The sequence below is a fragment of the Bufo bufo genome, chromosome 1 (assembly GCF_905171765.1).
Source record: "Bufo bufo chromosome 1, aBufBuf1.1, whole genome shotgun sequence".
NCBI lineage: Eukaryota > Metazoa > Chordata > Amphibia > Anura > Bufonidae > Bufo > Bufo bufo.
The window spans coordinates 23,059,407-23,086,476 of NC_053389.1; the positions used below are offsets into that span (position 1 = coordinate 23,059,407).

At 48.4% G+C, this 27,070-nt stretch overlaps 1 protein-coding gene across 3 annotated transcripts in view; it reads left to right on the top strand.

Moving 5' to 3' along the window:
- Nucleotides 1-27,070, top strand: part of LOC120992292 (phospholipase A2 inhibitor 25 kDa subunit-like) — a 598,293-nt gene that overhangs the window by 279,183 nt on the left and 292,040 nt on the right. For 2 of the 3 annotated variants that reach the window (XM_040421188.1, XM_040421170.1), the window contains exons 3-5: nucleotides 8,752-8,898; nucleotides 21,596-21,736; nucleotides 24,775-25,183. In XM_040421188.1, the coding sequence (XP_040277122.1) occupies nucleotides 8,752-8,898; nucleotides 21,596-21,736; nucleotides 24,775-24,968 (482 nt within the window). In that variant the 3' untranslated portion in view covers nucleotides 24,969-25,183. Of the gene's footprint in view, nucleotides 1-8,751; nucleotides 8,899-21,595; nucleotides 21,737-24,774; nucleotides 25,184-27,070 lie in introns of those variants that run through there. The other variant, XM_040421180.1, reaches the window with a different exon arrangement.

Sequence of the window (27,070 nt, forward strand, 5' to 3'; positions counted from 1 at the left end):
AAAAAAAAAAACTTTTATAAGTCAGTTAGGTGGGGGGCGGCCATTTTATATAAGCTCAGTGAACTAGCACTGCATCTGAGCTTTTGGGACATAAAAAATCAGAATTTTTTTGGGCAATTTACAGCATCTGGTACATTTGCAGGCTTAGGCCTCATGCACACAACCGTTGTGTGCATCCGTGGCCGTTGTTCCGTTTTCCGTGATTTTCTGCGGACCCATTGACTTTAAATTGGTCCGTTGAAAACTCGGAAAATGCACCGTTTGTCATCCGCCTCCGTGATCCGTGTATCCTGTCCGTCAAAAAAATATGACCTGTCCTATTTTTTTGACGGACAACGGTTTACGGACCCATTCAAGTCAATGGGTCCGTGAAAGAACACGGATGCACACAAGATTGGCATCCGCGTCCGTGATCCGTGGCCGTAGGTTACTTTCATACAGACGGATCCGAAGATACGTCTGCATAAAAGCTTTTTCAGAGCTGAGTTTTCACTTCATGAAATCTCAAATCCGACAGTATATTCTAACACAGAGGGGGACACTTCTAGTTAGAATATACAGAGATCTGTGTACATGACTGCCCCCTGCTGCCTGGCAGCACCCGATCTCTTACAGGGGGCTGTGATCAGCACAATTAACCCCTCAGGTGCCGCACCTGAAGGGGTTAATTGTGCGTATCATAGCCCCCTGTAAGAGATCAGGGGCTGCCAGGCAGCAGGGGGCAGACCCCCCTCCCTCCCCAGTTTTCATTTCATTGGTTGCCAGTGCGGCCCCCCTCCCTCTATTGTATTATTATCATTGGTGGCAAGTGCGGCCCCCCCCCCCCCGGCCTCCCCTCCATCCCTCTATTGTATTATCATTAATGCCAGTGTGCGGCCCCCCCCCTCCCTCTCTCTATTGTATTAATATCATTGGTGGCACAGTGTGCGGCCCCGCCCGGCCCCCCCTCCCTCCCTCTATTGTATTAATATCATTGGTGGCACAGTGTGCGGCCCCCCTCTATTGTATTAATATCATTGGTGGCACAGTGTGTGGCCTCCCCTCTCCCCCCCCCCGATCATTGGTGGCAGCTGAGAGTTCCGATCGGAGTCCCAGTTTAATCGCTGGGGCTCCGATCGGTAACCATGGCAACCAGGACGCTACTGCAGTCCTGGTTGCCATGGTTACTTAGCAATATTAGAAACATCATACTTACCTGCTGCGCCGGGAGCTCCTCCTACTGGTAAGTGACAGATCATTAAGCAATGCGCCGCACAGACCTGTCACTTACCAGTAGGAGGAGCTCCTGGCCGGTCACAGACAGCGCAGCAGGTAAGTATGATGCTTCTAATATTGCTAAGTAACCATGGCAACCAGGACTGCAGTAGCGTCCTGGTTGCCATGGTTACCGATCGGAGCTGCCACCAATGATCGGGGGGGGAGAGGGGAGGCCGCACACTGTGCCACCAATGATATTAATACAATAGAGGGAGGGAGGGGGGGCCGGGGGGCCGCACACTGTGCCACCAATGATATTAATACAATATATGGAAGGATGGGGGCCGCACACTGTGCCACCAATGATATTAATACAATAGAGGGGGGGCCGGGGGGGGCGCACACTGTGCCACCAATGATATTAATACAATAGAGGGAGGGAGGGGGGGCCGGGGGGGCCGCACACTGTGCCACCAATGATATTAATACAATAGAGGGGGGGGGCCGCACACTGGCTACCAATGATATTCAAACTAGGGAGGGAGGGGGGTCTGCCCCCTGCTGCCTGGCAGCCCCTGATCTCTTACAGGGGGCTATGATACGCACAATTAACCCCTTCAGGTGCGGCACCTGAGGGGTTAATTCTGCTGATCACAGCCCCCTGTAAGAGATCGGGTGCTGCCAGGCAGCAGGGGGCAGTCATGTACACAGTTCTTAGTATATTCTAACTTGAAGCGTCCCCATCACCATGGGAACGCCTCTCTGCTAGAATATACTGTCGGATCTGAGTTTCACGATCTAACTCATATCCTACAGTATATTCTAACATAGAGGTGTTCCCATGGTGATGGGGACGCTTCAAGTTAAAATATACCATCGGATTGGAGAAAACTCCTATCCGATGGTATAATAGGGACTCCTGACTTGCACCATATTGTGTCAACGTCAAACGGATCCGTCCCCATTGACTTGCATTGTAAGTCAGGACGGATCCGTTTGGGATGGCTAGGCTGACACCAAAACGATTTTTTGCTTCATGTCCGTGGATCCTCCAAAAATCAAGGAAGACCCACGAAAGAAAAAACGGACACAGATCACGGACCTACGGACCCCGTGCATGAGGCCTTAGTCAGTGTGCAATTTAAGCTATAAATACAGCCATCATTTTCTGGGTTTTTAAAAACACACGTTTTTTGCCAAAAAACACTATTTTCCTGATCTGCAAGTGTTAAATTCAAGTTTAATATATACAGCTTTCATATTCTGTTACCAAAAAAACACTTTTTTGGCAATATACAACATCTGGATTAGTCAGTGTGCAATTTAAGCTAGAAATACAGCCATCATTTTCTGGGTTTTTAAAAACACACGTTTTTTGCCAAAAAACACTATTTTCCTGATCTGCAAGTGTTAAATTCAAGTTTAATATATACAGCTTTCATATTCTGTTACCAAAAAAACACTTTTTTGGCAATATACAACATCTGGATTAGTCAGTGTGCAATTTAAGCTAGAAATACAGCCATAATTTTCTAGTTTTTTTAAAACATTTTTTTTTGCCATATTCCACTATTCTTCTGGCCTTGCAGCATCAACACGTGTTAAATTCCAGGGTTATATACTGCGGTCAAATTCAGTTATTAAACACACACCCGTTTGGGCAATTTTTAGTTGGCAGCCTTTGCTGCATATGTCATTGTGAGATACACCCTTTATATATTTGGGTTATATTCAGATATTTGAAAAACCGCCATTTGGTGCACAACTCTTTAATTGAGGCCTAGTGTGGGTCAGGCCGTGTGAGATACACCCTTTACATACAGGGGTTTGATTCAGATATTTGAAATACAGGCATTTTGGGCAAACAAATCTTTAATTGAGGCCTAGTCTGGTTCAGGCCGTGTGAGATACACCCTGTACATACTGCCGTTCTATTCTACTATTAATTAAACACCCATTTAGGGCAAGATCCTAAATTCGAGAATTATGAGGAGAGCTTTAAATAAAAGACGTGGCCCAGGTCGTGGTGCTGCTGGTGGAGCTCCTGTTGCAGGGAGAGGACGTGGTCGATCTGTGCCAGGTACATGCACAAGTGAAAACCCTTCCTCAGGTGCGAGTAGGCGACAGGACTTGCAGCGGCATTTGGTCGGGCCTAATGTGGCTCTACGAATGGTGAGGCCTGAACAAGTGCAGGCGATAGTAGATTGGGTGGCTGACAGTGGATCCAGTTCTTTCACATTGTCACCCACCAAGTCTCCTGCTAAAAGACCACAGTTGGCACCTGCAGCCGATGTCCATCAGTCTTTCACCTCACCCCCTTGCAAATCAGCCAAGCAGTCTGAGCCGCAAGTCATGCAGCAGTCTCTTCTGCTTTTTGATGACTCTGTTAGCAGGGTTTCCCAGGGCCACCCACCTAGCCCTGCCCCAGAAGTGGAAGAGATTGAGTGCACCGATGCCCAACCACTTATGTTTCAAGATGAGTACATGGGAGGACCATCGCGGCACGTCTCGGATGATTACGAAACACAGGTGCCAACTGCTGGGGCTTTCGAAAATGTGCAGACCGACAAGGAAGGCAGGGGTGAAGACTGGGTGGAAGATGATGTGGAAGACGATGAGGTCCTTGACCCCACATGGACTCAAGGTCATGCGAGTGACCTATGTAGTTCGGAGGAAGAGGCGGTGGTCGCACAGGGCCACCAGCAGAAGAGGGAACAGGGTGCAAAAGTGGAGCGGCCATCCTCTAGACAGTAGGCATGCTACTGCCCACCGCAGCAAGGGACCGAGCACACCAAAGCAAGCTCCAAGGAGTTCCCTGGCGTGGCAGTTCTTCAGACAATGTGCTGATGACAAGACACAAGTGGTTTGCACGCTGTGCAATCAGAGCCTGAAGCGAGGCATAAACGTTCTCAATCTAAGCACAACCTGCATGACCAGGCATTTAAGTGCAAAGCACGAGCTGCAGTGGAGTAGACACCTCGAAAACCAAGAAAGGTCTCTGGCTCCTCCTGCTTCTTCTTCTGCTGCAGTCTCGGCCTCTTCATCCACCTCTGGAGTGACAGTGCCACCTGCCACCCCGCAAACAGAGGATCTGCCAGCAACACCAACACCTGGGTCACCAAGCATCTCCACAATGTCCCACGGAAGCGTTCAGCTCTCCATCTCCCAAACGCTGGAGAGGAAGAGGAAATACCCCCCGACCCACCCGCGATCTCTAGCCCTGAATGCCAGCATTTCTAAATTACTGCCCTTTGCTGTCATTCCGTCTGGTGGAGACGGATAGTTTTAAAAACCTTATGGCGGTGGCTGTCCCACAGTACGTCGTGCCCAGCCACCACTACTTTTCCAGGAGAGCCATCCCTTCCCTGCACAACCAAGTAGGGGACAAAATCAGGTGTGCACTGCGCAACGCCATCTGTGGCAAGGTGCACCTCACTACGGATACGTGGACCAGTAAGCACGGTTAGGGACATTATATCTCCATAACAGCACCCTGGGTAAATGCAGTGGCTGCTGGGCCTGAGGCAGATAGCAGTTTGGCGCATGTCCTTCCACCACCGAGGATTGCAGGGCGCTTCAGTTTGCCTCCTGTTGCTTCCTCCTCCTACTCTGCTTCCTCATCCTCTACCAGCTCCTCATCCGGTCAGCGTAACACCTTCACCACAGCCAGGGGTAAACAACAGCAGGCAGTTTTAAAACTTCTGTTTGGGGGACAAACCCCACACCGCGCAGGAGCTATGGACGGGCCTTGAACAATAGACCGATGAGTGGTTTGTGCCAGTCAGCCTCAAGCCCGGCTGGTGGTGTGTGATAATGGGAGAAATCTCGTAGCAGCTCTGGGACTAGCCCGTTTGATGCACATCCCTTGCCTGGCGCATGTGCGGAATTTGGTGGTGCAGAGATTCCTTAAAAATTACCCCGATATGTCAGAGCTGCTGCATAAAGTGCATGCCATCTGTTCGGGCTTTCAGCGTTCTCTCCCTGCTGCTGCTCGCTTGTCAGCGCTGCAGCGTAACTCCACCTTGCACATACTGTCCAGACTGTGCGAGCAGCAGCAGGAGATAGTGGATTTTCAGCTGCAGCACGCACGGGTGAATCGCTCGGCGGAACAGCACCACTTTACCACCAATGACTGGGCCTCCATGCAAGACCTATGTTCCTTGTTGCGCTGTTTCAAGTACTCCACCAACATGGCCAGTGCCGATAACGCCGTTCTCAGCGCTACTATCCCACTTCTATACCTCCTTGAAAAAACGCTCCTGGCGATGATGGAAGAGGATGTGGCATAGGAGGAGGAGGAGGAAGAGGGATCATTTCGTAGAGTTTCCGGCCAGTTATTGCCAAGTGGCTCCGAGGGTGGGTTCCTGCACCCTCAAACGCCAGGTACACAATTGTCCAGCCAGGGCACAGTTCTTGAAGATGAGGAGGTGGAGGATGAGGAGATGGAGGAGGAGGAGGAACTATGTTCACAGAAGGGTGGCACTCGGACCAACTTATGGCCATCACTGGTGCATGGCTGGGGGGATACAGAGAACACAGACAATACACCTCCCACAGAGGACATCTTTTCGTTGCCTTTGGGCAGCCTGGCACACATGAGCGATGATTACATGCTGCAGTGTCTCCGCAACGACCGCGAGTTGCCCACATTCTAACTTGTGCTGATTACTGGGTGGCCACGCTGCTTTATCCCCATTACAAGGACAATGTACCATCCTTAATTCCATCACTGGAGCGTGATCGTAAGATGCGCGAGTACAACCGCTTGCTGTTAGACGCGCTGCTGGTGGCATTCCCACCTGACAGCAGGGGCACAGTGGAAGCACAAGGCGAAGGCAGAGGACGAGGAAGAGGTCACAAACACAGCTGGGTCACCGCCAGCACCTTAGAAGGCAGGGTTAGCATGGCCGAAATGTGGGAAAGCTTTGTCAGCACGCCACAACAACCAGCTCATATGGAACGTCTTAGCAGGAGGCAGCATTTCAACATGGTGGAGCAGTATGTGTGCACACGCATACACTTACTGAATGACATGTTTGCCCCCTTCAACTTCTGGGTCTCCAAATTGGGCACATGGCCTGAGCTTGCCCTTTACGCCTTGGAGGTGCTGGCCTGCCCTGCAGCCAGTATATTGTCTGAACTTGTGTTTAGCACGGCAGGGGGCATCATCACAGACAAGCGCAGCCGCCTGTCCACAGCCAATGTGGACAAGCTCACGTTCATTAAAATGAACCAGGCATGGATCCCTCAGGACTTGTCCATAGCTTGTGCAGAATAGACATGTATACCGGCACTAGCCAGCCATTGTTATACTGCAGAACAATTGCTCATTCTTGTATTTTGGATATTTCACACTCTTTTGGAGTTGAACCTTAATTAAAAAAAATAAAATTAAAACCAAAAACCTGTGTTGGCTATCTTGTCGTCCTCCACCGCCACTTCTACCTACTCTGCTACGTCCGCCGTCTCCTGAAACTCCTACACCATATGGAACTCCACCTCATAAATTAAATTTTTTTTTTTTTTTATTTGTACGTATTATATTTTATATAATTTCACTGCTTTGTCAGTTACATTTTCTGGTGAAATTCACCAATTTTTGGGTGTATAGTACCACTGCTATACCTAGTAGACAGGTTAAAAAATATATTTTTTAAATTGTCAGTTACATTTTCTGTTGAAATGTAAAAATTTTTGGGTGTGATGTACCACTGCTATACCTAGTAGAAATAACATTTGTCAGTTACATTTTAGGGTCAAATTCACCAATTGTTTTCTGTCATAGACCCCTGCTCTACCAAGTAGACAGGTTAATAAATTTCTGTAATTTTTCTGTTACATTCTTGGGTTGATATTATACAATTTTAGACATGAATAAACCCCTGCTCTGCATAGGTGACAGGGAATAAAATTTCTGAAATGCTTCTGTAATTGATGCCCGCCACCGCCTTTAATTCAATGCTTAAACTTAAACAAGTTGTACCACATTTGCACTTCAATAATTTGTCCCACATTTCCGCTATACCCTTATGGCCAACATTTGCGCCTCAATAGTTTTTCCCACATTTCCGCTTGACTCTTTTGGCCCACATTTGGGCTACTGTAATTTGTCCCACATTTGCGCCTCAATAGCTTTTCCCACATTTCCGCTCGATCCTAGAAAAAAAGTATAAGTTTATCTCTCTTAAATTTGGTCTCTTTTTCTCATGCTCCCTCTCCAGCGTGGAACCCTGATTCGCCGATAACCAGGATCAACATGGTAGGCTCAGAAAAGAACATCGAAAGTTGATAGAGAAGACATCCAAATGGATGGTGGATGTCACTGGGGCACCTCTACATAGGTGACAGGAACGTAAATAAAAAAAATCGTCAATTACATTGTCAGGTGACATTTTTCAAATTTTGCCAGATAGAAACACCTGCTCTGCATAGTTGACAGGGAATAAAATGTAAGAAATTCTTAATTCATTGATGCGCGACGACACATCCTTTCATTCAATGCTTAAACTTTAAAAAGTTGTCCCACTTTTACACTTTAATACTTTGTCCCATATTTCCGCTCTATAATTTAAAATTTGAAAAAATTAATCCTCCCTTGGATGTGGTCTCTTTTTCTCACGCTCCCTCTCCGGCCTTGAACCCTGATTCCCCGCCACCCGTGATCACCATGGTAGGCTCATAAATGAACATCAAAAGTTGAGACAGACCTTACTGAGAGCAGCGGTGAGTGGTTTTCAGTCTGCGCATTCACCGGGCCGCCACCGCCATCTTTATTGAGGGTAAGGGGGGTGGGGGGTGAGGATCGAGACCCAGCTTAGGGCCAAAAGCGATGGGGGACCCGATCGCTGCACCGGAGACATTCTCCCTCTTCTCTTACATGAGAGGAGGGAGAAAGTTTAGTGCGGGCAGCTCCACTGCCGGCATATTCTGTGATCGCCGTGATAAAGTGTATCACGGCAATCACGTGATCAGAGACCGCTTGTCACGGTCTCTGATCACTGCCGAGCTGGAGGCACAGAGCTACAGCGCTACTCACTAACTTGGGCTGAAGTGCCGCCGTAAAAAGGCGGCGCTCCAGCTCAAGGCCCCTTAGTGACCGCCGTAAAAACACATATGGGTGGTAACTAAGGGGTTAAAGTCATTTCCATATCCACATTTGTTTGCAGAGCACTTGCCATGCTCTTAACCACATTGTGATGCTATTTGCAGCCCTCTAGCCCTTTCCATTACATTTTTACAGTCATTTAGTGCTCAAAAGTTCGGGTCCCCATTGACTTCAATGGGGTTCGGGTTCGGGGTCAAGTTCGGGTCCCGAAGTTCGGACGAACCCGAACATCCAGGTGTCCGCTCAACTCTAAATGTGATCTGTTGTAAGAATAGACATTTGTGCATAACAAGTGACCAGTGTTCACAATCTGCGCTCCTCCGTATGTTTGGATCAGAGAGAATATGGAAGGGCAGGATATATTGATTATACATACTATTTAATGATTATATATATATATATACTTTCCTATTTCAGTAAGAGAAAATGTTTGCTTTGTTTATTTTTAGCTGGAATGAAGTCTACATCTTTGGGCAGAATATGCGCACCTTCATCTCAATGTGGCTTAAAGGGCAGTGTGGGCCTACAACAAGGACATATCAGGATGAGCACTTCATGCTGCAACACTGACAACTGCGCTCCTGATCCTCCCACATGTAAGTCGTCTATTTCTGCTTCTCTTTACCAATATTGCGTTAAAGTATTTAAAAAAAAAAGAACTGCCTGCACCCGGAGACAGCATTTCATTTCAGACCGGCTCGCACACAGGCACAGATAAGGACTTACCTGTGCATCGCCGGACTTGTGAGTTAAGATGGCATCTCGCATGTGTTCGCCGGCGAACACGGCAAACTGGCCATCACTGGTCTTCAGTTCAGTCTTTTTGACTTTTCAGGACTTTTTCATGCTGTGGTTTTATCTCTGGCCCAAAAATCTGAACACTTGCCTGAATGCCGGATCCAGCATCTTTTTTCCCATAGAAATTTATTAGTGCCGGATCCGGCATTCAAAATACTGCATTGACGGATCCGGTATTCCTGCATGCTCAGACCTTTAAAAATGGGAAGAAAATAAATACCGGAAAAACGGATCCGGTATTACAATGCATTTTTCAGACTGATCAGGATCCTGATAAGTCTGAAAAATGCCTAAACAGTCAGAAAAAATGACTTGCGTTTGCATATAGTTTGCAGGCAGTTCAGGCAACGGAACCGGCTGCCGGAATCAAACAACGCAAGTGTGAAAGTGCCCTAAGATGGGCCTCTTAACAAAACTGTTCCATCTTCTGTCAGTTTGTCCACCAGAATAACAAATCTACTGTACGTGCGCTATTGGCCGGGGTGGATTTGTATTGTAATTGTCGCCAAACTATCGTAAATCTGACGGCCATGGAAGGTCATGCTCCTTTCAAGTACTCTCTCACAAACATGTCCACAGGTTGGTTATTGTCCTGACCTCATTTATTTGGGTTTTTCTTTTTCCTTAAGTTACTCCTGGTCCTAAATTGGCTTCGGGATAGTTAACCCTTTGAATGGGTATGTTACTTCATCCCCTCTGTAGCATTAAGTTTGTTATTTGGATGTGATATTATTTCTTGATATTATTTGGATTGGTTCAGGCTTACCTACCTTTGTGTTAGGCCTCTTGCACACAAACGTATTTGTACCGTTCCGTGCATGCGGTCCCCAATGCACAGGCAACGTTCGTGCGGCGGCCAGGACGGATCCAGACACATTCAACTTCAATGGATACGTCCGTTTCGCAAAAAGATAGAACAAGTGCTATCTTTTTGCGGAACACAAGCACGGAATGAAACACCAAGGAATCACTCCGCAGTGCTTCCGTTCCGTGGTTCCATTCCTTCCGCACCGCATCTCCGCTGGTGCCCCGTGTATTGCGGACCCGCCTTATGTGGGCCGCAATACGGCCACGGGGGGAACACTGTCATGTGCCTTATGTACATGTATTTCCATCTTTTGTAGGAGCTATGTGGGTACTTTGGGATCCATACTCTAGGGTTTTCTAGATCATTTCTAGATGTTTTGTCCCCATTTTAAATGATTTATGTTTACCTAATTATTTATATATGCTGCAATAAAGAATATAATACTTTTTATATATAAGGTTCTGAGTCTTGCTTACTTTTTTCCAGCTCCGTACAGTATAAGGGTCTATTCACACATCCCTAGTGTATTGCAGATCCGCAATACAACCGGCCACCACCCCCCATAGAACTGCCTATTCTTGTCCGCACTCCGCAATTGTGGACAAGAATAGGACATGTTCAATTTTTTGGCGTAGCCGTGGCCCAGAAGTTCGGGGACGAAGCCCGGAAGTTCGTGGCTGCTCTCCGGAAATGCGGAAGCGGAGAGCACATAGTGTGCTCTCCGCATCTCTTCCGGTTCCATAGAGAATGAATGGGTCCGCACCCGTTCCCGATATTGCGGAACGGATGCGGACCCATTTGCGGACGTGTGAATGGACCCTTAGAATGTATTGACTTCGATGAGCCGAAGTTATTACTTCGAAGTCTCGCAAGACTTCATGTAATAACTTTGTGAATTACTAGTTGGTAAGGCTGATTGACAAAATAATACTGGCTGGCCCACTCGATGCCATAGAACTGCCACAACTGAGGTTGGATGGGAAGGAGCTTGAACGCATCGGCGATGTCAACCTTTAACAACCAAGCGCCCCTGCCATGCAACAGGGTGGCTTGAATTGCGTCGTCTACGGAGGAGTACCGCATAGCAAATACCTCCAATGGAATCAGGGAATTGAGGCTGGTAATTGCAGAAACGTGAGGGGCGGACAATCAACCTTTTTTTATTAGTGTTTTTTTTGGACACTAGGCCGATGGGGTTGATGTGCCATGATGCAAAGGGGATGAGTGGGAAAGGGCCTATGAGGAAACCTTTCTCCACCTCGGACTGGAGCAACTCGCTAGTCGCTGGAGGGTACAGGGTGGCTGACAGCAGATTGCTGCCTTCCCAGGGAACCTGTAGCAGTGTAATGAGCCCTGTGTGGAACCCCTGCCGGAAGCCTGCCAACAGAAATGCCACGAAGTCCTGATCATGGTGATCCTGAAGGAGAGCCGCCAATAGGTCCACGTTGATGTCGGCTAGTCAGGATCCCTTAGCTGCTTTTTTGGGACAGGCGGACCGCGGATGTGCTCTGAAGCACAGGGAGCACATGTGGAGGGATCTGCAACTGGCATAGGAGCAGCCTCCTGAGTTAAAATTATTGCAGACCTGACTTCTTCCCAAGTAGACAATGGGTCTACCCAGCTTGTCAGTGGAGGGGTTGGACGGCAGAGACCCGAGGTTCCCGGGAGGGCCTTGTCCTGAGACGGGTGAGCGCTATTTGGGCACCATTCAGATGAGTGGAAAATGGACTAGCACGTTGCGCAGTTGGGTGCCCTGAGGCCAGCGAAGTGACGACAGAAGAGCTCTGTGTCAATTAAGGACCAGCTGGTAACATATTGGAACTGCGCCAAAGCTACAGCCGCCTTAGCCGAGAAGGAACGATGGTAGTCGTAGAAGGCTGAACCACCATACTTGTGACCTAGGTCAGTGACCAGGTACAAGTAGCGGTCCAGCTCTTCCCTCCTTTCCGGCTGTGTGGTGCAGATAATGTCTCTGAAGAGGCTAAACGCCAAGACGAAATCGGGAATAGTCAATTTGTGATTAAGCCGCGAGTCCTTGGCCCTGAGGACCACAGACACATCCCCACAATTGATAACCCTGTTCTCGGGCACATTTTGAGCGGCAATGAGGATCGACGCCAGATTAGCGTCCTTCCCTGCCAGAATGTCCCTCTTATGGTTGTCAGGAATGAAGTGTGAGGGGGACATCTGGGGAATGGGCCTGGGCGTACCTGGTGCCAGCCAGCCCGATGTGGACGGTGCGATCAGCGGGACGGGTGCCAAGGGCGCCATGGGTGGCCAGGATTCCAGCTCTGATACCCTCGCCCGGACATCAGCTACCGAGTCGACCAACGAGTTTAGGGTAGACTGCAGCTGCACCAGTGAGAACTGGATCGAAGATGTCTCCGGCTGCACCGCCGAAGCGCTGGAGTTGGTCATGAGCAGTTTGTACAGCTCTGCCTTCCTGGCGGTGGCCGGGTGTGGGATGCCTCTCCAGTTCAGCTCTGCTAACAACTTCGGTATGGTGCAACTCCTAAGGGATGATTTACCCGCCTGGCCTGACATGACCGACCCGGAGACAGATAGGCTGTCATCTATATCCGAAGCTCGAGACATAGTAGAGCTGTTGAAACAAAAAGGCGTGACAGATAAAGGGAAGAAAAAAATCAAAAAATCGAGAAGGTGATGAAGGAACGGGATTGAAAAGGTGCAAGATGGAGAAAACACGTGCCCGAATGAGAACCCGTAACACGGACTAGCAGAACCTGACCTAGCCGGACAGACAAAGAGACCAATTAAAACGTGAACATAGACCCGACGGGTACACTGACGGAGTCAGTGCGAACTTACCTGTATAGGACCGATAGGAACAGGAAATAGGGAAAACCCTGAAAATAAAAGTAACAGGCGAAATTTGAGAGTACAGAATAACGGGTGACCCCATACCTGTTAGAACTAGGCAAACTGGCCAGGATGGGGCACACCCCTAGGTCAAGTAAACAATCTTAGCGTATATGACTGGTTACTTGACCGGAGAAGGCCCCCTGAGTGTACCAGGTGGGTGACAGAAGTGATGGCGCGTTGCCATGAGATAGAGAATGCGCGTAGCAGCGGCCCGCGAAGGGCGGCAGACTGACATGGTGAACCTTTGAGTCAGGGAAAAACAGCAAAGAACGACCAGGGGAGCGGCCGGAGAATGGCCCCTTAGAAAAACAACCCGGATAAGCCAGCGGACAGGTGCGTCAAGACCCACGTATCAGAGAAGGAAAAATATGAAGACCTGGGCGTACCAGGGGAGACACTGTGACATGACAAGACCACCGACTGTGCCCTGGTGACAAAAACTAAGTGGCTATGACACGACGACAACAGTGGCCTGGGCGTACCAGGAAGACGAGACAAGGTGCAATAAAGTGCGAACGAAGCAGGGCGAATCCTGCACAGGATGGCCACCTTGGTGGTTATGATGGTGCATAAATTTTTTTTATTTTTACAGGGTTTTTTTTTTTACGTTTTTTTTTTTTTTTTTACCATGAAAATGTGGAACGCACGCGGCTCCCCGAGACCGCTGCCCAACCAGAAAACTCCCCCCCCTTGACGCCGGCCTGGGAGAACATGCGCGTGCGCTCCACGCCGGAACGCACGCAGCCGCCGCAGCCATGGCGACCGGAAAGGGGGATGGCCCAACAAGCTGGCAGCATCGTGAGGCACGTGCGCTCCGATGTTGAACGCACGCCGCATAGTGCCATCCCAATGCTCCCCCAGGAATGCGCTACCGATGAGCGGGCCGCATGCGCTCCACGATGGAACGCACGAGGCCGCAGCGCCGTTCGTGCCATGGAGACGCCTGATCCGCCGGCCCCGGGAACCGGAAGTGCGTGCACTCCACGCTGGACCGCACCCGCCGCATGACCAGAAGTGCGCCTGTTGGCAGGACCGCTGCTGTCCTTGCTCGATACGAAAAAACACTTACCCACTGTAGCGTGAGGCGGACGCGAAACGAAGTACAAGCACACGTCCAACGTCCAAACGAAATCCACGACCGGAACGCCTGCACCTGAGAACACGCCCCTGTGAGTGAGGCTGTGGCTCGTATATGAAGAGCCTCCGCCCCTCCCACAAATAATATTTATTTATATAGCGCCACCATATTCCGCAGCACTTTACAAATTGATAGGGTTCATGTACAAAACAAAACTAACTGGCTAATATACAACTGAAACACTAGGAGTCAGGGCCCTGCTCACAAGAGCTTACAATCTGTAGAGCAACGGAGCAAGGCGCAGAAAGTAGCGTAGTGTAATCTGACTTAGGGGGAAGTATGTAGGCAGGAAAGGGTTAAGTATGTGTTTTCAGGTTAGGTGTCTGTATGTTAGGAAAGATGGCAGGGTTTGCTATTTTTGCGTGCTGTATATTTCTTAGGGTAGGGGTGGGATCTGCACCAGTGTACGGGGTATATCGGTGAGTTAGGGTTTTATTGGCAGTGCTGCAGTTAGTTATGGATTCCCTTGAAGATTTGTTGGTTGCGGTCAGGGGCGCGGCAGAACAGCATGGTTCTGCGTGGGTTCAGAGGAGCTTGCAGGCAGCTATAGCGGCGCCCGCTGCGCCTCCGGCTGCGTTAGTGGGGAGGGTTAGGGCTCGGCGGTCCATGCCGCCTGTGCGTTTGAGCCCCGAGGCGACCCCCCGTGTGCGGCGACGTTTGCGGAGCCCACTTTGGTATCCTCCACTGCGGCCGGCTGGGGCTGATCTGGCTATGGCTGGCCGGCGTAGCGGTAGAAATCCGGCACCGCGTCAGGTGCCTGCGGGAGAAGGACGGGTTAGTTCCCGTCGTTCATCCCTTGCTCGGCGGGGGGGGGGGGGGTCGCGCGGGGATGCGTTTTTTTTCTACCCTGGATGTCCCCAGCGTAGAGCACACCAGTACGGGTGACTTTCCTGGACCTGCGGCGGACAGAAGATCGGCGGTGAGGATGTCGGGGGATGCGGCCTCACTGTCCTGTGGTGAGGGCTCTGCTGAAGAAGTGGCACCGACGGAGTGGGTGGCGCTGCGGCCTGTTCCTGTAGGTCGGCAGCAGTCGTCTGTTTCACAGCCAGAAGAGAGTTTGGCGGCAACAGCGACATTGGTGGCGAGGCTGAGTACTGCAGGCCAGAGGATAAGAGGAGGAGCACTGGTGGGGGTTTTAGTGTTTGGCCCCGCCCCCAGTGCAGCAGTCAGGGGACCTGGCAGTGATGGGGCGTAATGCGGCTATTGGCTACTGGGGCGGTGTGACAAGGGATGGCGGAACGGATGTGGAGACCAGCGAGGTTACGGGACGGTACGACGTGTCATCGGATCTGCAACCCGGCAATGCGGACGGTGGTAGGGGTCTCCAGTCGGTTTCGAATTTGGAAGAAGGTGAACTCAGCCTGGAAGAATGCGAAGCAGGCGTTTCTGGCGTTGGTCCATCGTCTTCTACATCTCCGGTCGGTTTGATGCCAGGAAGTGTTCCAGAGCAGTCTGCGGCGACTGGGAGGATACCCCCACGGTCAGCCAGGTGAGAGATCTCCGTGTCAGGCTCAAGGGTGTGGTGGGTTGGGGGTTGCGGGGTTGCAGTTAGGTAGGGCTGGGACTGAGAGTTTGGCGCAGGAATTGCTGTCGGGTATGTTGTCTCTTATTTCCCGTTTGGGAACTGAGGCTGCTGCTTCCATAACGGGTGCGGTGTGGGCGTCTGGGCCGGAGGTTGTGATTGGCGAACAATCTAGTGTGGTTAGGGTGTGCGCCTGTTGCTGTGGTTGGTGCTCCGGTGGGTGACGTGGTGGTGAGCGGGGGAAGTAAAGGTAAAGTTGGTGAGAACGTTAGGTTGGCGGATGCGGCGAAAGGGGAGGTATACGTGTGCTTTGAGGGGCCTTTGGGAGCGCACTTGAAGCTGGAGGTCAGGGAGAAGATTTGGAAGGACGAGTATGTTGAAATATTTTCGTTACTTCCGTTGGAGAAGTTCTAGTTGGATAGGGTGAGGTTGGATGAGAGCAAAAGAGAGGAGGAAGAGATGCGGCAGTATAGGCTTATACTGCACACTTTTCTGAATTGGCTGCAGGCTTTCGCTATATTGGCAAGTGTGATTGGCGAGAAGGCGCCCGAACACTGTTCGGTGCTTTTTTGCTATATGGATGCGGTGTGGATGGCATATCGGACGTATGGGGGGTTGGCTCAGGTATGACAAGCAGTTTCGTCAGAGGAAGGCAGTCCGGCCTAGTATTAGGTGGGACCATAAGGACATCAGCCTATAGATGCGGCTAATCTCTGCTCCAAAAGGGGGTAACCAGTCCTCTCGGGTTGCGGCCAGGGGTTCCTCGGTGGCAGAATTGAATAGTGGGAATAAAAAGGGATGGGTTGGCATTTTAATGAGGGGTACTGTAAGTACTTGGCAGATTGCAGGTTCAAGCATGAATGCTCCGGTTGCAGCGGGGCTCACAGCTTGTCGCAGTATTTTAAGCACGGAAAAGGCAAGGGATATGAGGCTGGGCAGGAGAGGGGTGACTCCAGTGAAGGAGGTCGAGATGGAGATTTTTCTAAGGATTTATCCAAATCGGGAGGCGGTGGAGTTGTTGTTATCAGGTTTTAGGGACAGTTTTAAGATCCTGTGTGTTTCAGAGGGTGTTGTGGTCGCTGATCGCAACTTGTCTTCTGCGTTGTCTCACCCGGTGGTAGTTTGAGAAGATTGCCAAGGAAGTGGTAGCGGGGAGAATAGCGGGCCCATTTGTTGAGTGTCCGTTGCAGGGTTTGTGGGTGTCGCCGTTGGGGTTGGTACCAAAAAAGGAGCCGAACAAGTTTCGGCTTATTCACAATCTGTCATTTCCAGCGGGGAGTTCTGTTAACGATGGTATTGACGACGAGTTATGTTCAGTGTCATATACGTCGTTTGACGAGGCTGTGCGGTGGGTGCGATGTTTCGGGTATGGGGCGTTGTTGGCGAAAACGTACATTGAGGCTGCTTTTCGTCTGTTGCCCATTCTTCCGGATAGCTTTCATTTACTCAGTTTTAGATGGGAGGGGCAATTTTATGTTGATTGCCGTTTACCTATGGGTTGTGCTATTTCTTGTTCGTTGTTTGAAACGTTTAGTTCACTTTTAGAATGGGTTGTGAAGCAAGAAGCGGATTGTAACTCGGTGTGACACTATCTGGACGATTTTTTGTTTCTTGGTCCGGCTGGGTGGCGGGTTTGTTCGGTTTTTCTGCGCACGATGGAGCGGGTGGAAAAAACTGAGGTTTCTTCCACGTCGGTCATGTTTTTGGGTATAGTAATTGATAGTGTGGCAAAGGAATACACGTTACCAGATGATAAGGTGGTAGATTTGCGCAGTGAGGTTGCTTTTCTGCGTAGGGCGAAGAAAGTGCAGTTACGTCGCGTGCAGTCGGTTTTGGGTAAATTGAATTTTGCTTGCAGAATTTTGCCCATGGGTCGGGTGTTCTGTAGATGATTGGCCATGGCTACAGCTGGTGTTAAGGTGCCTTTCCATTTTTTGAGGCTGTCTGCGGAGGTGCAGGCGGATTTAGAAGTTTGGGAGAGTTTTTTGGTGGATTTTAACGGTTGTCCGATGTGGATGGAGGCGCCAGTTGCTAGTGCAGATATGGAATTGTTTACGGATGCGTCGGGTTCTTGCAGGTATGGCACTTTTTGTCAAGGGCAATGGTGTGCGAGTCCTTGGCCTGAGGAGTGGAGAGGGGCCGGCTTGCTTGGTAATCTAGTGCTGTTGGAGCTGTTCCCGATTGTTTTGGCAACTGAATTATGGGGGGAGTTGTTACGGAACAAGCGTTTCTGTTGTGATAATTAACCGCTTGTGGTGCAAGCGGTTAATAGTCAGTCAACTAATTCACCTCCTGTTGTGCATTTGTTTCGGCACCTGGTCCTCAGAAGGTTAAGATTGAATGCTTGTTTTGTGGCGGTGCATGCTCCCAGTGTTAATTCCATCGCTGATTCCCTTTCTCGTTTTCAGTGGGACCGTTTTTGCAGTTTGGTCCCGAACGCAGACGCAAAGGGTCTGCCCTGTCCCTGTCCTCAGTGGCTCTGGAGTGTGGCCTTGGGGTCTCATCAGATCTGATTAGGCGGTCCGTGAGTAGGAGTACGTGGTCAGCTTATTCTTCTGTGTGGTCTCATTGGGAACGGTTAGTGGATCAGGTGGGGGGTTGTGAAGTGGCGGAGGACTTTCATGTGTTGTTGGTTTATTTTGTGGGGCTATCTTATAGTTCAGGAGTGTCTTTCTCCGTGGCTTCTAAAAGGGTGGCGGCTGTGGCTTTTTGGTTGCATTTGCGAGTTTTTTGGTGTGCCAGGTTCTGAAGGGCTATCGGAGCAGAGCTGTTAGGAAGGACACTCCTCGTCCGCTTTCTTTTTCGGTGTTACAACAGTTGTGGGAGCAGGTTGGTGTGGTGTGCAATTCTTGGTACCTTTGGGTCGATGACTGCGGCCAAGGGTAAGGTGGAAAGTCAAGTAGCGATGGGAGTGAATAACCCAGCTTGCTTGGGTTGCCTTCTAGGATCCTTTCTCAATGTGTTGGAATTTATTGCACTTTATTTATGTGTTTATGTCTTATTACTGTTTATGTCTTATTATTGTGATCATTAAAAAAAGTTGATAAAGAATTTGTTTGTTTAATAAACGGGCTGTTACGGCCTTTTATACCAAGAAGTTGGCTTCAGAGTGTTATTTGGGGAGTGAGGGTACTTGGTGGCAGGTCTGGCAGCTGACGGAAGTGATCTTCCATCCTATTAAGTCAATGATGAATTGGGGGTGACACATAAGGTAGTTGATTGTGATAAGTAGGATTCAAGCCATTATTGAACTGACAGGAGTGGTGCCGACTGATCTGTTTTGGGTTTGGGACTGTTAGAGGATCAAGTTCAGGCCAGAGGAGTTGGTGGGGGAGAGGTTTATTCGGGGAATTTTCATTTTAGGTAGCTTGATAAGCCTGCCTGAAAAGTTGTGTTTTTAAGGCACATTTGAAGGTGGAGAAGTTGTGGATTGACCTAATATTCCGGGGCAAAATATTCCAGAGTAGGTGCAGCTTGAGAAAATTCTTGAAGACGGGAGTGAGAGGTACGAATTATGGAGATTATTAACCTTAGGCCGCTAACAGAACGGAGAGCAAGAGTAGGGTGGTAGATGGAGGAGACATATAGAGGTGCAGCATTGAGGAGAGCTTTGTGGGTGAGGGTGAGAAGTTTGAACTGTGTTCTGTGGTGAAGTGACTGGCACAGACTAGTAGCATCAGTGTAGCGGGTGGATGGATAGATGAGCCTGGCTGCAGCATTTAGGACAGACTGAAGGGGGGAGAGTTTAGTGAGAGGGAGACCGATTAGTAATGCGTTGCAGTAGTCAAGACCAGAATGAATCAAGGCAACAAGAGTTTTTGCCGTTTCCACCATAATAAAAGGGCGGATTCTGGTGATATTTTTGAGGTGCAGATGGCAAGAGCTTGTAAGGTATTGAATATTAGTGTTGATCACGAATATTAGAATTTTTAATTTTTATCGCGAATATAGGTACTTCGAAAATAAGCGAATATTTCGAATATAGTGATATATATTCGTAATTTCGAATATTAAAAAAAAAATTAATCAGTACACATGATCCCTCACTGCTTCTAGCTTGTGGGCCAATGAGAAGGCTGCATTATCTTTGACTTTAGGAGTAGTGTTGTTTGCGAATTTTCGGAATACGAATTTTTTATTGCAAATTTTTCAACTTACAACTATTAGACAAAGAAGATTGTAGCACTATATTAGCTATATTGCTCTATATTCGATTAATTTTTTACGAATATTCGCTATATTGCTATAACTTTGTTTTTTCGAATATTCGTAATATTCTAAAACAAGAATATATAGCAATATTGTTTTAGAATATTACGAATATTCGGAAAAAAACGAAGTTCTAACTATATAGCGAATATTCGAAAAAAAATTAAATATAGAGCAATTTAGCTAATATAGTGCTATAATCTTCTTTGTCTAATAGTTGTAAGTTGAAAAATCTGCATTAAAAAATTTGTATAACAAAAATTCGAATTTTGGAAATTTGAATATTACACAATCATTACCCTGCCGATTTTTCGAGTAAATAAAATCGTAGAATATAACGAATATTCAAATTTGCGAATATTCAACAAATATTCTACAAAATATTCGCGAAATATTGCAAATTCGAATATGACCCCTGCCGCTCATCACTATTGAATATGGGGAAGAAAGGAAAGATCAGAGTCAATTGTGGCCCCAAGACAGCGGGCATGTTGCACAGGAGTTATGATAGTGCTGCAGACTGAAATATCAAGTTTAGGTGAGATAGTAGATGGGGGAAAGACAAGAAGTTCAGTTTTTGAGAGGTTCAGTTTTAGATACAGAGAGGACATGATGTTAGAGACAGCTGCCAGACAATTACTGGTGTTTTGGAGTAAAGCAGGGGTGATGTCAGGGGACGAAGTGAATTAATTATTACTGTAAAAAACCTTTATACAAAACTTGACAGTCACATATCAAGACAACACACCAGCAATACAACTGTGGCAAAAACAAAGGCTAGCACGGTACTGTAGAACCATTGGCACAGTAGAATTTAATCATTTTCTTGCAGTCACCACTTGGGGTAAATGAGTGTAAAGAGATTTTACAGCTTCCATTGTAACTGTAAAAATTTTAAAAAAAAAAATTATACACCAAGCTCCCTTTGTGGTGGCTGCAGGCTTTCAGAGGGTCTGATCTGCTGGGATAGTGGGTTCCAGAGTATAAGAGATATATAAGAAATCTTGTAGATGATTGTGCAAGGAACAGACAAGAGGAGAGCAAAGAAAGAGGCCATCTGAGGATCCAAGATTATGTGTGGAGATATATCGGGAGACTAGGTCAGAGATGTAAGGATGGGGCAGATTGTGGATGGCCTTATATGTTGGAGGAGAAACAAGGGGAGAGATGGATTGGCAGCAGAATTGGAGATTGATTAGAAGGGTGCAAGACCATTAGCTGGGAGGCCACAGAGGAGGATGTTGCAGACGTCCAGGTAGGAGATGATGAGAGTATGCACTAACACACGGACCAGCTGCTGTAAAACTACAACTTCCAGTATGCAAACATGCTCGGCTGTTCTAACTCCCATAGAAGTGAATAGACCACTTTGGAAGTTGTAGTTTCAGAACACCTAGAGTGCGGGGGTTCCTGATATATGCACTAGCATTTTGGTTGACTCAAGGTTAAGGAAGGATTTGGAGGTGGCAGGAGGTGGTAAGAGCTTGGACATGTGACTTGATACCTATGTACACCCCTTAGTTGTAAAGATTTTGTACTAAATGACTAGAGTTGGGATGTTGGTCCAGAGGTTTATTCTTATTGCCATGTTTGAAGTCAGGATTTTTTTTTAAATTTATTTAAATGATAAGGAACATCTGTTTAGGTTCATGGTAGGTACAGTATTTGTCTTCCATGAGATCATTGCAGGATAATGGATTGAACCGCATGCAGCATTTACACAGAGTTCAGGAACTTGCTCTTACACTCTTGTTTAATAATTTCTTAATACATGTGATGAATGACCACTTTCCCAGTGTCCTGATGGGAAATAGGGAGGTTCATATGTGGTTCTTCTAGTAATACCTGTGGTTCATACATGGAAAAACATTAGCATGTAAATGTTAAGGAAACCAATGTTCTTTATATTTCTCTCTTTCACCTGTTTTCTTCTAGATGCAACAACAAGTTCTACCCCCAATGGACTGGTCTGCCGATCCTGCATGTCTGCTGACTCTACCTGGTGTTACACCGATGATACAGTACAATGCACAGGGGATGAGAATATGTGTCTTCTTATGACAACTTATGTGTCAGGTACAAAAATTGGTTCTTTTTCATCTGGCATCAGACGTCTCGGGATTAGGCCTCATGCACACGACCGTTGTGTGCACCCGTGGCCGTTGTTCCGTTTTCTGTGATTTTCTGCGGACCCATTGACTTTCAATGGGTCCGTTGGAAACTCAGAAAATGCACCGTTTGTCATCCGCCTCCGTGATCCGTGTATCCTGTCCGTCAAAAAAATATGACCTGTCCTATTTTTTTGACGGACAACGGTTCACGGACCCATTCAAGTCAATGGGTCCGTGAAAAAACACGGATGCACACAAGATTGGAATCCGTGTCCGTGATCCCTGTCCGTAGGCTACTTTCATACAGACGGATCCGAAGATCCGTCTGCATAAAAGCTTTTTCAGAGCTGAGTTTTCACTTCGTGAAAACTCAGATCCGACAGTATATTCTAACACAGAGGCGTTCCCATAGTGATGGGGACGCTTCAAGTTAGAATATACTACGAACTGTGTACATGACTGCCCCCTGCTGCCTGGCAGCACCCGATCTCTTACAGGGGGCTGTGATCTGCACAATTAACCCCTCAGGTGCCGCACCTGATGGGTAAATTGTGCGTATCATAGCCCCCTGTAAGAGATCAGGGGCTGCCAGGCAGCAGGGGGCAGACCCCCCTCCCTCCCCAGTTTTAATCTCATTGGTGGCCAGTGCGGCTCGGCCCCCCCTCCCTCCATTTATTGTATTAATTTCATTGGTGGCCAGTGTGCCGCCCCACCTCCCTCCACTGTATTAATTTCATTGGTGGCCATTGTGCGGCCCCCTCCCTCCCTTCATTGTATTAATTTCATTGGTGGCCAGTGTGCGGCCTCCCCCCCCCCCGATCATTGGTGGCAGCGGAGAGTTCTGATCGGAGTCCCAGTTTAATCGCTGGGGCTCCGATCGGTAACCATTGCAACCAGGACGCTACTGCAGTCTTGGTTGCCATAGTTACTTAGCAATATTAGAAGCATCATACTTACCTGCTGCGCTGTCTGTGACCGGCCGGGAGCTCCTCCTACTGGTAAGTGACAGGTCTGTGCGGCGCATTGCTTAATGATCTGTCACTTACCAGTAGGAGGAGCTCCCGGCCGGTCACAGACAGCGCAGCAGGTAAGTATGATGCTTCTAATATTGCTAAGTAACCATGGCAAACAGGACTGCAGTAGCGTCCTGGTTGCCATGGTTACCGATCGGAGCCCCAGTGATTAAACTGGGACTCCGATCGGAACTCTCCGCTGCCACCAATGATCGGGGGGGAGGGGAGGCCGCACACTGGCCACCAATGATATTAATACAGTGGAGGGAGGGGGGACCGGGGGGGCGCACACAGGCCACCAATGAATTGAATACAATAGAGGGAGGGAGGGGGGGCCGGGGGGGCGCACACTGGCCACCAATGAAATTAATACTGGGGAGGGAGGGGGGTCTGACCCCTGCTGCCTGGCAGCCCCTGATCTCTTACAGGGGGCTATGATACGCACAATTAACCCCTCAGGTGCGGCACCTGAGGGATTAATTGAGCGGATCACAGCCCCCTGTAAGAGATCGGGTGCTGCCAGGCAGCAGGGGGCAGTCATGTACACAGTTCGTAGTATATTCTAACTTGAAGCGTCCCCATCACCACGGGAACGCCTCTGTGTTAGAATATACTGTTGGATATGAGTTTTCACGATGTAACTCAAATCCGATGGTATATTCTAACATAGAGGCGTTCCCATGGTGATGGGGACGCTTCAAGTTAAAATATACCATCGGATTGGAGAAAACTAAGATCCGATGGTATAATAGGGACTCCTGACTTTACATTGAAAGTCAATGGGGGACGGATCCGTTTGCAATTGCACCATATTTTGTCAACGTCAAACGGATCCGTCCCCATTGACTTGCATTGTAAGTCAGAAGGGATCCATTTGGCTCCGCACGGCCAGGTGGACACCAAAACGACTTTTTCCTTCATGTCCGTGGATCCTCCAAAAATCAAGGAAGACCCACGGAAGGAAAAACGGACACGTATCACCGAACTACGGAACCCGTTTTTGCGGACCGCAAAAAAAAAAACGGTCGTGTGCATGAGGCCTAAGTAAAAGCTAAGGAAGGAGACATTTGTTTGAGCCTCTTTCATGCTACTTATTGGCATTGAGGGCTAACAGTAGTAGGGAAAAAATGATTTTCCTACCAAATTATCTAGGTCTTTGCTGTGGGTAAAAAAAAGCTTGAAGACTGATAAAAAAATATCCTAAATAAACCTCATTTATGAAAATAGTTTTATAGAAAAATGAGAAAACAAAATAAAAAAACAATGTTCAGGCTAAGAAATCTTCATATATGTGGCTAAGGCTGGCTTAACTTTTATTTCACGTTTTGGCCATCCATTTAAGGCTACTTTCACACTAGCGGCACAGACCTCCGGCAGGCTGTTCAGTTAGGTGAACAGCCTGTCGGATCCGTCCTGCCGCTAGTGAACATGTGCCCCCGGACTGCTGCTCCGTCCCCATTGACCATAATGGGGGCAGAGCAGAGTTCTAGCGGAGGCACGGCGAGAGGCTGCCGGAATAAATGTCAGACATGTCGTAGTTTTATTCTGGCAGCCTCTCGCCATGCGCTGCCGTGCCTCCGCCGGAACTTCGCCCCTGCCCTTATTATAGTCAATGGGGACGGAGCGGCAGTCCGGGGGCACACGGTCACTAGCCGCAGGACTGATCCTACAGGCTGTTCACCCGACGGAACAGCCTGCCAGAGGTCCGTGCCGCTAGTGTGAAAGTAGCCTTACGTATCCAAAAAAAGTATACGTTAAATGGATGATTCAGACTGATGCCATGCAGTGGCATCTGGTCACTATAGAGTTCCATTGTTTAAAAAATAAAAACATTTTTTTTTCTTCCAGTACTTTGCAGGATACAAGAACGTGGTGTGCTGCGTTTTTGGATTTTAATTTTTTTTTTCTAACGTATACGTCAAACACAGGCATAAAACATGAGGTGAACCCAGCTTTAATGTTGTGTTAAATGAAATTGTGTGTTTTTCAGGATCGATGTCAGCTTCAACAGCCATTCGAGGGTGCGCATCAAAGTCCATCTGCGACATCGGCAGCCAGTCCGCAAGCGCTGGAGGAGTGACAAGCGATGTTAAGTTTATCTGCACCAGCGGTGGCCTTAGTGTCCATAACATCGTCCTGACTCCGGCCATTGTGTGTCTTCTACTGCTGAAACTGTTCTTCTAACAGATCTTTGGATGAATGAAGCCAATGGAAACTAAAAATGTGTTCAGTATAGAATATTTTAAACCTTGGCTAGAAAATATCAATGTGCACAAGTAGTTTTAAAATTGTCTTCTGCATCTGCTGTGTTTCATTTTGTTGTAATTCTACTTTTTTTTTACAAACCGCATCCATTGATATTTCAATACTCTTTTTGAATAAACTAATAAGTTACAAACGAAGATTTCCTCAGCAATAATTAAGTAAATGTAATGAGCAATGTATCCACACAATACTAGGGAAGCTGTGTTTCTTCATATTCATTATTTTTGTGCATGATATTTAACATGCATCTATTCTGTATATAGACAAGTTTCTCCATAGGCTTATTGCCAGCACAGCAACCCAACAGCATGGTTTTTAACCTGCACGGTGATCGGAACAGAGTGCCTACTGAAATCATTTGGCAGGCACTCTGTGACAATGCCGAGGGGGTCCTGTGACCACCCCCCCCCCCACATCGGTGATAACAGTCAATTCAGAGCTGCGGTTTGCTGTGTTTCTGGGTTATTCAGGTCTCTGCTGACCCGATAACCCGGAATAGGATGGCGATCGGTGGTGTGATAATACACCACCCATCACCATCCTTAGATCCTGTGAGGTGACATCACCTCACAGGATCGATTCCTATTGGCTGCACGGGCGGGCAGGGGTTAACTCCCCCCAGTTCTCCTCTGCTCCTCCATTCTGAGGAGTGAGAGCAGCCTGCGTCAGATCTCCTGACCCAGCACCCCCCTTCTGACCCTCCACAGTGACATCTGGCACTAAAAGGTAGGTTAGGGAAAGGTTCGGTTAGGCAGGGATATTCAGGGAAAGTTTAGGGGGGAAAAAAAAAAAAGTTTGACTGTTGCATCACGGGTGTCTGTGGCCAGCACTCTTAGTGTCTGGCCACTGTTTGCGCATCACCCACCCCATCGCTGATCAGCTTTGGACGGCTGATCAGCGAGTTTGAATCCTATTTTTATTTTTTTCACTTTTTTTCATTTATTTATTTATTTTTCTGTTAGGTTTAGGGCAAAGTCTGCAAACACCCGTGCCGCCTCACACACACGCACACTAAATAAAGTTTTCCAAGCACACACACACACTCCCCTATGGCCCGCCGAATGTTCTCGGCCGAGGAGGCATACGCCCTGCTTGCCTCCGACTCCGAGAGCCCCAGTGAGGACAAGGATGACCCCACTTTCCTTTTGTCATCTAGCGATGATGATGAGCCCCCAAGGCAGCGGAGACACTGCCAGGCGGAGCAAGGGGACCGCCATGCCAGGGACCCTGTGGCCCACACTAGTAGGAACAGCTCTGGGGCTCGTACTAGTTTCCCGGCCCACCAGATCAGTCCACCTGCGCGCCCTACCGGTCAACTTGCATGGTGAACACCAGAGGATTTTGAGCCTGTGATTCCTGATTTTGTTTGCTAAGCAGGAATTCAGATTCCCACAGTGGGCTTCACTGAATATGACAATTTTTTTTTCTTTCAGTGACCACATTGTGAATCTGATGGTGGAGCAAACAAACTTGTATGCCCAACAGTTCATTGCTCAACACCCGGGCTCCTTTTTGGCAAGGGCTGGTGGCTGGACTCCGTTCAGTGCAGCCGAGATGAGGACGTTTTGGGGCCTTGTGCTGCACATGGTCCTAGTAAAAAAAAACTGTGTCAGGCTGTACTGGAGTGGGGACATCTACCAGACCCCACTTTACAGTACAGCCATGACATGCTCCTAGTTTGAGGCCACCTGGAAATGCCTGCATTATACAGATAATGCAGCATGTCCCCCCCAAGGTGATCCTGCCTATGACCGCCTGTACAAAATCAGGCCGGTCATCGATCACTTTGGGGCCAAATTTTTGGAGGCCTACAGTAGGTGAACCCGATTTTGTGTCAATCTCGCCGTATTTCTCGGCGAGATTGAGCACATACGAGCCCCATCGCGGGAGCCAGCGCCGAGCTGGCTTGCCGCGATGGAGAGCAAGCGCGTCATAGAAGAGGCGGGAGATCCGACTTGGATTCCCGCCAATTCTACACGTGTGCGGCGTTTGTTATGAATCCTGAGGGGGAAGTCCCCGCC